This window comes from Pristis pectinata, chromosome 16 (assembly GCF_009764475.1).
Source record: "Pristis pectinata isolate sPriPec2 chromosome 16, sPriPec2.1.pri, whole genome shotgun sequence".
Lineage (NCBI taxonomy): Eukaryota > Metazoa > Chordata > Chondrichthyes > Rhinopristiformes > Pristidae > Pristis > Pristis pectinata.
In genome coordinates, this window is record NC_067420.1 from 43,574,722 (window position 1) to 43,588,568 (window position 13,847).

General features: G+C 49.1%; 1 protein-coding gene across 2 annotated transcripts in view; it reads right to left on the reverse strand.

Moving 5' to 3' along the window:
- LOC127578783 (embryonic polyadenylate-binding protein-like) overlaps positions 1-11,467 on the reverse strand; it is a 29,612-nt gene extending 18,145 nt beyond the window's left edge. The window contains exons 1-5 of one of the 2 annotated variants that reach the window (XM_052031229.1): positions 11,426-11,467; positions 9,321-9,532; positions 6,629-6,822; positions 4,308-4,423; positions 552-691 (exon numbers count right to left, since the gene is read on the reverse strand). In XM_052031229.1, the coding sequence (XP_051887189.1) occupies positions 552-691; positions 4,308-4,423; positions 6,629-6,822; positions 9,321-9,513 (643 nt within the window). In that variant the 5' untranslated portion in view covers positions 9,514-9,532; positions 11,426-11,467. The remainder of the gene's footprint in view (positions 1-551; positions 692-4,307; positions 4,424-6,628; positions 6,823-9,320; positions 9,533-11,425) is intronic. The other variant, XM_052031228.1, reaches the window with a different exon arrangement.
- Positions 11,468-13,847: the final 2,380 nt, after the last annotated feature.

Sequence of the window (13,847 nt, forward strand, 5' to 3'; positions counted from 1 at the left end):
GGATCCCCCTCCTCTGCTCCTGAAACCCCATCCATGGGCAAGCCTGTGGTCCCTGGTCCTGATGTCACCTTGGGATGGCTCACCACCCAAAGAGGCACTACAGAAATGCAAGCCAGTGCTTGGTGAGACCACTACAGATGGCCATACTCCAGCAGAGGAGGGAAAAATCAGACTGGGAGAGGCAGAGGGGCTGGTCTGGAGGGACATGGAGATGAGGCGATAGCGGTGTGTTCCAGGTCATCTTCCCGCCCTGACTGGCATCTGGCACCCAAAGGGGCAACTCCCAATGTAGGACGTGTCAGGAATGTGGGGGGCTCCTGTTACTACCCTGCACCTCCCCCAGCTGGCCTACAGATCCTCCCCTCTCCCCCCCCCCCCCCAAACACTCACCTTCCAGACCCTCCCACCCCACAGATGTAACAAAACCCCAACCCAATTCCTTCCACACAAGAGCTGCCCCCTCCCACGTCAGTCATTAAAGGCAGGGAATTAAAACGGGTCTCAGGGTGAAGGGTGGGACAGACCCATGGCCACAGAAAACCCAGACCGACCGAAGACATTGAAGATCTCCCGCAGTCGGCTGCTGCTCATGTCCTCGCCGAAGTTCTTGATGTAGATGTTGGTGTACTCCAGAGCTTTGTTGCCCAACTCTGCCTCCCTCTCCTTGTGGGACTTGAAGTGACCCACGAATCTGTCATCAACATGAAGTCCACATTAGTAACTCACTTGAGGGAAATCAAAATAACTCAACATTAACAAACAACTCTTAACATTCCATCACAACCAATGTATTCAAGGACCCCTCCTCCCCTCACCAGGCAGAAGATACAAAAGCTTGAGATCACCTACCGCCGGGCTCAAGGACAGCTTCTATCCCACTTATCAGATTCTCCAGAAAGATGAACTCTCGATCTCCCAGTCTCTGTAACTGGGACACTTCTGTCTGCATCATTTTCCTTTTTAACCACCCTGATGTACTTGTGTTTGGAATAACATCCAATAGTCTGGAAGATCTGCCAGGCCACCAGCAAAGTCCCAAGCATTCCAAATTAAGAGGGTTTTAGTGTAGTTCAAAAGACACCCCGGCCCATCAGCAACCTGGAGGGTCCACAGCTCCCAGCAGGGGGACAGGCTGTTGACCCCAGATGTGGAGCAGGGCCACACTCCTAACATGGGTAGCTCACCCAGCACTGAGATATCAAACAGGAGTGATGACCTGTGGTTGGTCAAGGCCTTTCAGTTCACAGACCCAGCTGAATACCCAATGTCTACCTGCACCACACTTCCTGTACAACCGCAACACTAATCTGCATTGTACTACATCCAGGTAATTGTGTTTGGAACGATCTGTCTGGATGGCATGCCAAACAAAAGCTTTTCCACTATCTCAGTACATGTGACAATAATAAACCAATAAAGCAGATATGATGGTGGTGTTTAAGAGGCTTAGATAGACACATGAATATGCAGGGACGGAGGGGTGTGGATCATGTGCAGGCAGAAGGGATTCAGTTTAATTTGGCATAGTGTTCAGCACAGACATGGTGGGCTGAAGGGCCTCTTCCTGTGCTGTTCTGTTGTACATCTCAGTGTACATGGGTCATGTCATGGGTAACGTAAATAAAAGGAGCAGCAAACACTGGAGATCTGAAATAAACTGCATTAACCAGAGACAATGGATCAGTGCAGATCTGAAAACAGGGCAGACAAGTCAAATTTGGAGATAAAAACCCATCAACTGGAATAGGAAACGTCAGCTGCAACCATCGGCACACCCTCGCCTGCTTCTGATCTTTCCAAAAGGACAAAAGGACTAAAAAACCTCATTTAGTTTGCAAAACACAAGCACAATGGATGCAAATTCAGGGGCAGCAGCATGTGTTTGCAGCAGGGCTCAGTCTGCTCGGGCTCCACATCACTGGAGACTAACAGATCGAAGGAGAAGGGAGTTACACCCCACTGACATTGCCTGGCCAATTGGGTGCAGGTCTGCTCTGTGGGGAGGAGGAGATGGATCCCATTGAACCATCCCTATGTAGACCTTCGGCATGTGTCTCAGCACAGTGACTGAGAACTAGGCACCAGGACCTGTGCAGAGAATGTTGAAAACACCCAGCAGGTCAGGCAGCATCTGTGGAGAGAGATGCAGAGTTAATGTTTCAGGTCAATGACCTCAGAATTAGATTTCTCATCACTCATACATGATCTTTTGTCAGAATTGGGGAAAAAAAGGAGTCAATAGAAGTTCTGAAGAAAGGTAGTCACCCCCAAATCCCCGGAGGGGGTGGCCTGTCACCCCCAAATCCCCATTTCTCTTTCCACAGGTATTGTCTGGCCTGTTGAGCATTTCCAGTTTGTCAGGTTTCCAATATCTGCAGTTCTTTTGTTCCCCAAGCACCAAAACGGCACAATTCTCATGGTGAGAGGGGTTGTCCCAGTCAGGGCCTTCAGCCACAGCCACACTCCCAAGCCCACCACAGACTGCTTGCTTGCAGTGGTCTGGAGAAGGGAGGCAGTGGTCCTGGTAGAGGTTCATCCTGAGCAGCTGAGTAACACAGGTCTGTGCTCCACTCCCAGAGAGGTACACAGACATACAACAGCACAGGAACAGACCCTTTGGCCCACCTTGTCTGTGCTGAGCACAATGCCAAATTAAACCAAATCCCTTCTGCTGGCACATGATCCATATCCCTCCATCTTCATGAGTCTGTAACAGCTGCTTAGGTGTCACTATTGTATCTACCTCCACTACAACCCCTGGCAGCATGTTCTAAGCACCTACCACTCTCTGTAAAAACTTTTCCCCCCTCTCACCTTAAATGCACATCCTCCAGTACTTGACATTTCTACCCTGAGAAAAAGATTTGACTGTTTACCTCATCTAATCCCCTCAATTTTATAAATTTCTTTCAGGACTCCCCTCAGCCTCTGACACTGAGAAAACAACCCAAGTTTTCCCAACCTCTCCTTATAGCTCATGCCCTCTAATCCAGGCAGCATCCTGGTGAACCTCTTCTGCACCCTCTCCAAAAGCCTTCACATCCTTTCTGGAAGGGGGGGGGGGGGTGACCAGAACTGCACACAACACTCCAAACGCAACCCAACCTAAGTTTTATACAGCTGCAACATGACTGACTCTTGTACTCAATACCCTGACCAATGAGACACACATCAACAGCAACTGGAAGACCAACAACTCAGTGAGAGCTGCTCTCTCCTTGTGATGCTGGTCTGCCTGTGCAGGGAGGTCCCCACAGGAGAACACTGGGCAGGCACACTGAGGTGCAGGACTGCATGCTGAGGGACACACTGGAGCTCGATGAACCTTCACAAGGTTCTCTTGCCCCTGAAGGGCTGGAACCTGGAACATACATGAGGGAAAATTGATGTCCTGCTGCTATAACATGAATCTTGTCAGTGGGAGGCCATCCCCGGGTTACGGACAGCTTCTGTGTTTGAGGTCTGCAAGTTGATTTGTTCGTGTCAGAAAGTGCACAAAATTCACTCATTGTTAACCACACCGTTGTATTAAATGGCATCAAAAGCACACAAGACTGATGAGATCAATTACTAAAAGCAGTTCATAGGAATGAATGCATGCAAGTCAGACTTCTGAATTTAATAATGCTATGGGAATTCATTCAAATGTCAGGGTGTCCATAACCTAGGGACAGTCTGTACTGTGAATAGTTACTATTTTATTTGCTCAAGGGGTGTGGGCTTCACAGGCTGAGTCAGGACATTTAATTGCCCCTCCTAGTTGCCCATGGGAAGGTGGTGGTGGTGAGCTGCCTTCTTGAACTGCTGCAGTCCTTGAGTTGTGGGCACACTCAGTGCTATTAGTGAGGGAGTTCCAGGACTTTGACCCAGTGACGGTGAAGGAACAGTGATACATTTCCAGGTCAGGATGGGGTGTGGCTTGGAGGGCAACTTCTAGGGGGTGGTGTTCCCCAGGCTTTTGCTGCCCTTGTCTTTGTAGCTGGTAGAGGTGGTGGGTTGGTGAAGGTGTTGTCTGAGGAGTCTTGGTGAGTTGCTGCAGTGCCTCCTGTAGATGGTACACACTGCTGCTACTGTGTGTCAGTGGAGTGAGTGGGTGTGGATGGGGTGCCTATCAAGTGGGCTGCTGTGCGTTTATATATTGGATATGCACACAGGGCATTTTGGAAAAATTACCAAATTGTTCCTTTCAAAAAGAAAGTGGGGGGGGGGGGTCACATCAGACCACAGCCCTGGAGCATCTAGAAACAAATGACATTCTGGAGACTGGATCCGACAGCCCCTCACCCCCACTCTGGGACAACACTTACACTTTTCGGTCATTGAGCAACATCCCATTCATAGTCTCAATCGCTCGGTTGGCAGCTTCCTGCGTCTCGAAGTGAACAAAACCGTATCCTTTCGACCCACTCTCATCGCTGACCACCTAACAGAGGGAGAGAAAAGCTTTCAAGAGGGGATCTGAAGGCGATGGAACATTCATGCTTCTCCTCCCCAGGGAAACTATTCCAACAATCTTGTTCTCCTATAATTTTATCCCACTCGCCAGATGGGAACACCCACCAAAGGATCCACATTCCCACCTCTGATCCCTCCCACCCAACCTAGTTTCAGCCACTGAACGTTTTGACTGGACAGACGCAATTCATTCCTTCCACAATCTTAGAAAGATTATGGCTGTAACCGTACAAGTTTGAGGACCCAGAGCACAGAGTGGAAGTTACCTTCCTCCTCCACACCCTGTTAGTGTCCAGGACCGACAACCCCACCCTAGCCCCTACTTGAACTCTTACTTCATGCACTCCAACCAACCACCCACCACCGCTGCCGCCCCCCCCCCCCCCCCCAAATATCCCAGCCGGTATAAAACCTACAGCGCTTATTCCAATCCATGACCCATTGCACAGATGTGGACAGGTGCATCTGATTAGTAAATTAGTAGACCAGTTTATTTTTTGCTTTCATAGACTCATGATAGCAGTAGAAACGTTGAAAGCCTATGTCATAAAACAGGGGCCATTTGGCCCAAAGTGTCTGTGCTGGACAGAAAGAAGATCTCCAGTCTAATCTCACCTTCCAGCACTGGGTCTGTAGCCCTGAAGTCATGGCTCTTCACCTATACATCCAAGTACTGTTTAAAGGCAGGGAGGGTTTCTGCCTCTGTGGGGCAGTGGGGTCCAGACCCCCTTCACCTTGTAAGTAAAAAATATTTTCTCAACTTCCCTCTAATGTTTCCACTATTTCCTTTACATCACCTCCACTTTTTGACCCATCTGCAAGAGAGAAGCAAGTTCTTTCTATTTACTCCATTCAGGCAACTTGTACTCCCCTCTCAGGCCTCTGATCCACAGGAATCCACACCTCAGGATTACATTTTTCCAGGCTGGGCAACACCTTGTAAATCTCCCACACAATGTCTCCAATGCAATCACATCTAACCTGTAAAGTGGTGACCTAACTGTTGGTCATGTTCTTCTGAAACAAGTGCCCATGCCTCCGATATCACCACCGCAACCTTGCCTATGGTTGGGCAACACATCCCACCAGAATTCAATGGGTTACACATTGCTTAAAGAGTCAGAAGCCTGTGGGCTCAAACTTGACTGGAGATTGGAGGAGTGAATCGTGGCCAACACTTTACTGCAAGGCAAGACCTTCACGATGCATGGTGGAGAACCTTCGATTTCCAACCAAGCACTGAGGGTGGTTAAACAATACTCTGCTCAGTCCATGCAGATGGATATAAAAGGTCACATGGTAATCTTTACCATGACATGCCCAGAATTCACTTCCACACCCTGGCCCAGCCATCCCTCTGCCAACATCAGTACAGAGTGGTACAGCTGGTGGACCTGCTGCCTCACAGCTCCAGAGACCCAGGTTCAATCCTGTCTTGGAGTTTGCACCTTCTCCCTGTGACCATGTGGGTTTCCTCCCACATCCCAAAGATGTGCAGGATGGCATTAATTGGGTCCAGCCCATAGGTGGATGGTAGAATTGGTGGGAATGTGGAGGCAGAAATTGTGGGAGGGGAGAGGGTGAGAAAAGAGGGATTGCCCAGAAAGCAGGAAAATCCATGGGTCAAATGTCCTCCCATGTTGGAAGGAAATACGAGCATCAAAATGGAATATTCATTCATTTTGGTTCCATCTGTCAGACTGTAAAATTGTCTGCCGCATTATTACACTGCCTTCACCTTTACTGGTTGGACATGGAGGCTTGTCCCGAACACATCAAGGTAGAGGCTGAACCTTGAGTCATAGTGTCAGAGTCACACAGCCCAGAAACAGACCCTTCCGTACAACTAGTCCATGCTGACCAAGGTGTCCCATCCAAGCCAGTCCCATTCGCCAGCGTTTGGCCCATAACCTTCTGAACCTTTCTAATCCATGGACCTGTCCAACTGTCTTTCAAGAGTTATTGTACCTGCCTCAACCCCTTCTTCTGGCAGATCATACCACCTTGTGTAAAAAAAAAAGTTGCCCCTCAAGTTCCTATTAAATTTCTCCCCTTAAACCTATGCCTTCCAGTTCTTGATTCCCCAACCCTGGGGAAAAAAGCCGAGTGCATTTACCCTGTCTATGCCCCTCCATTCTCTGGGCTGTAAATGCTCCACCTACCATGGTCTTACCTTACAGGACAGAATGTTTCCGAAAGCAGAGAATGTATCGTACAATGCCTTGTTATCGATGGATTCATCCAGGTTTTTGATGAAGATGTTTCCCACCCCTGACTTGCGCAGGGAAGGGTCGCGCTGAGACCACATGATGCGGATAGGTCGTCCTTTTATGACCTCAAAGTTCATGGTGTCGAGAGCACGTTCAGCTGGAGATGGAAGACAGAGGTTACTTCTCCCACAGAGTAATTCTGTTAGTGCACCAACTGAACACTGGGGCATGTATAACCCACACCACGTCGCTGCACCTCATAGCAGAGGTTTAGATTCAGAGTTATATGACATGGAAACAGGCCTTTCAGCCCAACTCATACATACTGACCAAGGTGCTTACCCAAGCTGGTCACATTTGCTTGTGTTTGGCCCATATCCCTCTAAACCGTTCTTATCCATGTAACCCATCCAAGCGTCTTTTAAACTGCCTGCCAGCTCATTGCACATGCACACCACCCTCTGGGTGAAAAACTTGCCCCTCAGATCCTTTTTAAATCTTTCCCCTCTCGTCTTAAGCCTGTGGCCACTAGTTTTGGACTCCCCTACCCTGGGAAAGGAACCATTCACCCTCTCGATGCCCTTCATGATGTTATAAACATCTAGAAGGTCACCCCCCAGCCTCCTGTGCTCCAGGGAAAGTGGTCCCTGCCTGTCCAGTCTCTCACTATAACTCAAGCCCTCCAGTCCCAGCAACATCCCTATTAAGCTTTTCTGTAGCCTCTCTAGATTAATCAAATCCTTCCTGCGGTGTGGCAACCAGAACTGGACACAGTACTCCAAGTGTGGTCTCACCAATGATGCACCTGTGGACCCTGAATGGTGGAGATTGTTCAGCCCATCAAATCCCTGGTTCTTTGTCAGAGCAACCTGAAAATAATCTCCACGTTTCTTCCTGTCCCACTTCTGCTCTAACCTCATCTTCAACTGATGTATTTACTGGTAAGAGGTACAGCCATGTCTGCCTCAACTTCTGCTTTCTACGAGCTAACACACATTGCAATAAAATATTCCCAAGTCCCAACAGCATCAAACTGATATTGTAAACAGTTGAGTGTAGACTTAAGACCTGGCAGGGGTAGAAAACCATAGTTAGCATGAAAGACTGATTATTTCTATTGGAAAAATTGACAGAAGAGGGGTTTCATAGAAGATTGAGATTTAAGAATAGAATTGACAAAATAAAGGAAGATGTTTGAGTTTAGGACTTTGGATGATCCCTGTGGCACCCCATTGCTACACATAAGCAGCCAACATAGTCAAAGACCCCACCCACCCCAGACATTCTCTCTTCTTCCCTCCCCCCCGCCCCCATCAGGTAGAAGATACAAAAACCTGAAAGCACGTACCACCAGACTCAAGGACAGCTTCTATCCTGCTGTTACAAGACCATTGAATGGTTCCCTGGTACAATAAGATGGACGCTTGACCTCACAATCCATCTCGTTATGACCTAGCACCTTATTGTCTGCCTGCACTTTCTCTACAACTGTAACACTTTATTCTGCATTGTTATTGTTTTACCTGGTGCTACCTCAATGCACTGAGGTGATGAAATGATCTGTATAGATGGCATGTAATACAAAGTTTTTCCCACTGTATCTTGGTACATGTGACAATGATTTACTTCCTTCAAATGCACACGCTTCCTTACAACGTACAACTGTCATTTCAAGCTGCGTCAGAGCCATTCAGAGGGAAGTTAAAGGAAGGTTCTCTTTATCAGTAACTTGGACAGAACTATAGGTGGAAAATTAAACAGAAAACTGCAGGTACTGAAAACAAGAACAGAGCATTGGAAACACTCAGCAGGTCAGGCAGCATCTGTGGAGAGATGAACAGTTAACATCCAGTTGTCTCTGGTGAAGGATCCTGGACCCAAAACATTAATGGTTTAGACCACAAGATAAATTAGGCCATTCAGTTCAAGTCTGCATCGCCGTTCAATCATGGGTGATTTTTTTCCCCCAACCCCATTCTCCCACCTTCTCTCCATAATTCCTTACTGATCAAGGACCTGTCAATCTCTGCCTTAAGTACACCCAATGAGTTGGCCCCCACAGCCCTCTGTGGCAACAAATTCCACAGATTCACCTCCCTCCGACTGAAGAAATTCCTCATCTCAGTTTTAAAGGGATATCCCTTTATACTGAGGCTGTTCTCTCAGATCCTAGACTCCCATCCTCTCCACATCCACTCTATCCAGGCCTGTTTCTCTTTCTACTGATGCTGACTGACCTGCTGAGTGTTTCCAGCATTTTCTGCTTTTACAATAGGACTGAAGGCTTTAGCTGCCACTGTACAGGAGACTCTTGGTATCACACAAACAGTGTTATCTGTTCATTCACAGGGCGTGGGTGCAGATGACAAAGCCAACATTCATTATCCATTCCCAGCTACATGCGTGGGTCTGGAGTTACAGGTCAGCCACACTGGGTAAGGACAGAATTCCTTCCCCAAGGGACATTCATGAAGCAGGTGGGTTTTACAACAATCTGATGGTTACGTGGGCACTGCTATTGAAAGCAGCTTCATTACTTCAGGATTGATTTAATTACTCAAATTTAAATTCCCAGGTGGGATTTGAACTCCTGTCTCTGGATCGGTGCTCCAGATGCTAGTCCAGCAACTTACCACCATGCTGGCCCTCACTCACCATCAGCGGGCTGCTGGAAGTTGATGTAGGCGTATCCCAGGGACCGGCGAGTGACCACATCCCGGCACACCCGGATGGACATCACGGGCCCAGCAGGAGAGAACTTCTCGTACAACATTGCTTCCGTGACATCTTGGTGCAGGTCTCCGATATACAGAGAGGCAATGGGGTATCCGGGGCCAGCCGCGTTCATTCTTGGTGTTGGCTCAGTTCTGCAGGGAAGTTCAAAGGGACAAATAAACTGTGCAGGGGAAGTGGGGTCTCTAATCACAGTTACTGTGCCACAGGCAGGGAGTGGAACCAGGAATCTGTTCTGTAACCTTCCCATCTCCATCAACATCCTGGGGTCAACTCTTACCTGGACCCAGAACTTACCTGGACAATGGGGACAAGAACAGGACAGAGGCTGGAGAGCCACTGGTGAACAGCTTAATGACTTGGGTTCATGAGGTTTTTTTTAAAACAAAAAGACTTGTTCATTTACAGAATGTAGACCCCTCTGCCAAGGCTGATGTTTCCTCCTCATCTCTACTCGCCCCCAGGCTTGTGGTTTTCTGGGCCACGTTAGAGGGCAGTTAAGATGCAATCATCTGGTGGTCTGGAGTCACATATAGTCTGGACGAGGTATGGAGTACAGATCTCCTCCCCTGACAGACATTTGATGGAATACTCTCCCCAGTGCAGCTCCAAGTAACTCAGGAACCTCAACACCATCCGGGACAAAGTAACCACTTGATGACACCCCATCATCCACCTGCAGTGCACAGTGGCTGCAGTGTGCGCCAACTACAAAATGCACTGCAGTTACTTGCCCAGGCTACTTCGACAGCACCTCCCTGAACCCCACCACTGGGGACAAAAACAGGTGCTGGGAACACCACTACCTGTAGATTCCCCTCCAAGTTGCACACCATATCACAAGGCAAAAGTCATGGGATGGGTCTGTGGGAGCACTTCGAGATGGACTGCAGTGGTTAGAGGTGGTGGCTAGTACCACCTTCAGGGGTATCCTGGATGATCAACAAATCCTGGTCTTCCCAATGGCACCACAGGCCAAATCTACAAAGGCACTTTATATTTGGTTTTGGATTCTGTTGATCTTCTGGTGGACCAGATGTCGGGCAAAAGGGGAGATAAGCCAGTGCAAGATAGTCCCTGGGTCTCACGGGGAAGCAAAACTCAAGGCAGATAAACCTGATCACACCCCGGAGAACCTCCCTCGGTGAGAACAGGGTTAGTGTGAAACCACCCCCCCGCCAAACAATTGAACAGGGACCAATCACAACATCTCACCTGAAGAATCAGGTTGTTTAGCAACCGTGTTCCAGCAACTGAAACAAGACAGGAAACTGGGGATGAAAGTGCTCTACTGAACACACAAGGCGGCAATGGACACCCACTGAAGAGGAGACTCCTTGTCCAATCCAGTGAACAAACACTATTGAGCTACAGCCACTGGTCATTACCCCACACCGGGTACTGTGAACAAGGAACCCTCCGTGTTCCAGGCTCGGCACATTCACCAGAACTCAATGAAAGCTCCAAGTCCAGACTGAAGGAACATCCATCACACTGAACCTCCACAGCAGAGCAAACGGCAGACACCTCCCTGCCCCACGCTCGCCCCTGCCCATCCCACCCAGAGAGAAGACACCAGCAATTAGCTGCTTATCCAAGGGAAAGGATCGGAGGGATGCTCGGAACACCAGACCTTGCGTAAGGGCGACTCTTCCTGCCCCCTCCCTACTTCCACAACTGGAATAAACTATGGAAGGGACAAACGCAACCCAGGTACCTGGAACGAAGGCTTCAGTGCAAACAGCCCACGGTCTCATGGGTCCAACCCCAAGTTACAAAGGCGAGTGGAACAGCGGAGGGGATATTAAGGCGACCCCCTTGTCAATTATCCGCCACTCACCGCCTTTCCAACGCGCAGCGGACAGAGAGAATTCACCACCCTCCCGGACCAGGGGAGGGAGGAACACGCCTCTCCCCACCCTACCTCACCCCGGCCGCCTGGAGCAGCCCCTACTCCGGCAGGACACCTCCGGATTGGGAGTGGTTCTCCTGTCCCGGGCGGAGTCCGCCCTAATCGCTCCGCTCACCTCTCGCACGGAGTCTCTGCCCCCACTCTCCCTTTCCTCTCGACTTATGATTTATTTAGCCGACACAGATGCTCTTTATAAAGCCCCCGGAGGTGACAGGACGAGCTCCGGGCACGAAGAACCACTTGTCGGCGCTGGGAGAAGCGGCAGATCCCTCCAATGAGAGCAGCTCCCTCCAGAAGGGAGGGATCCTCGCATCTCCATCCGAAGGGATGGGAATTTTATTTGAGGACTGGCCAGTTCGTTCTGTTTTTGCGATGATTGCACCCGTATATTTACAACGGATAGATGAATATAATTGTCTATAAGTTTCACAGCAGCCCCCAGCTCTTGAGACGACTTTGTAAACTTGATGGTAATTCGACTTGGAAACCATCACAATCAGTAGTAAAATCAAACACCAGGTCCCACTGGCCACACCTGTTCAGTACAACCATTGCTGAAGCAACTCCTCCTGTCAATTGTTTAAAGATCAACTAATTAACACAGTAGAAGGGAGACCGGCTCAGTAATCGGGCTTGTTAGTAGACTTCATTAGACACCAACGTCTGCTCCTGAGAACGGGACTCCAGCCTGTCCTGACGCGCAGTGAGGTACCAGCTGGTCTCTACCCCAACTCTTGGCCAGCAGGTATTCATCCCCTCCGGATTTTTGACAGAGCATCTAGCGCTTTTAGTGGGAATCTCACACCTTCACCACCCGCTGTGTGGAGAACCGCTGCCTTCGGAATGTCTGGCTCCACAGTTCCCTCCAATCCAGATCCCAGTCCCCCCACCAACCCCACCTTCACTGTTGGTTATATTAGCCCTCGCCTTCAATATTCCAGAAATGTATTCCTAGGTTTTTTTTATTCCCCACGGAGTTCATCCATCGTCAAAGATCCCCACCATCCGGGCCGTGCCATCTTCTCACAGCTGCCATCGGGCAGGAGGTACAGAAGCCTGAAGTCCCACACCACCAGGTTCAGGAACAGCTACTTCCCTTCAACCATTCGGTTCTTGAACCAACCGGCACGACCCCAATCCCTGCAGTTTAGCAACACTGTGATCACTTCGCACTAAAATGGACATTTTTTTGTTCTAATTGTGTTCTTTCTTGTAAAAACTGTGCATAATTTATGTTTTTCTTGTGAATGCTGCTTATCTGATGCTCTGTGCCTGTGATGCTGCTGCAAGTAAGTTTTTCATTGCACCTGTGCACACATGGACTTGTGCATCTGACAATAAACTCGACTTTGACTTTGCCTCTGATGCTGCCACCTCAAATTGTTCCCGAGGTGGTGGTACAGACCTTGGTGGGTCAGGAAGCACATTTGGGCCACGTGGGGCAGGGGTAATTGAATTATGGATCAAGCACTGCAGTCTGAGGGGTGACATTGGATGATACTCACTACACAGGACCACACCTCAAGTTGTCCACTGACCTGGGTCACACCCAACCTGGTGACCAGCAGGAGGGAGACAATCACCGCTAATTTCAATTTACTAGAAGAACAGAAGAAACACAAGCAAGAACAGACTATCCCGTCCTTCAAGTGTGTTCCACCATTCATCTAGTTCATGGCTCAGCCGCTATCTCAATGCCATTTTCCAGCGTTATCCATATACCTCCAGATTCCCTTATTGGTCTCTGTCCTGAATGATCTCAGTGACTGAGGCTCTGCAGAATTCCTAAAATTCTCTGCCCTCTGAGTGAAGAAACCTTTCCTCATCTGAACAGCCGACCCCTTATTCACAAACCCCTGGTCCTTGACCTCCTCAGCCAGGGGAAGCATCTTCCTTGTCTTCGGCTTGCCAAGCCTCTGAGAGTTTTGTAAGTTTTGACAAGATCTTCTCTCGTTCTTCCAGGTACTGGAGGACACAGTCCCAGACTATTCCATCTCCCCTCATCCTGCCTTCTCCAGAAGCAGCTGAGAGAACATAGAACACAGAACAGTACGGCACAGGAACAGGCCCTTCGGCCCAGCGTGTCTGTGCCAAACACCATGCCAAATTAAACTAAATCTCTTCTGCCTGCACATGATCCATATCCCTCCAAATCCCTGCACATTCATCGGTCTGTCTAAAAGCCTCTTAAACACCACTATCGTATCTGCTTCCACCACCCCTGGCAGCCTGTTCCAGGCACCCACCACTCTCTGTGTGTAAAAAAACTTGTCCCACACATGACCTTTAAACTTTCCCCCTCTCACCTTAAAAGCCCCTCTAGTATTTAACATTTCCAACCTGGGAGAAAGACTCTGCCTGCCTACTCTATAGATGCCTCTCATAATTTTATAAACCTCTATCAGGTCTCCCCTCAGCCCCTGAAGCTCTAGAGAAAACAACCCAAGTTTGTCCAACCTCTCCTTATAGCTCATACCCTCTAATCCAGGCAGCGTCCCCGTAAACCTCTGCTGTACCTTCTCCACAGCCTCCACATC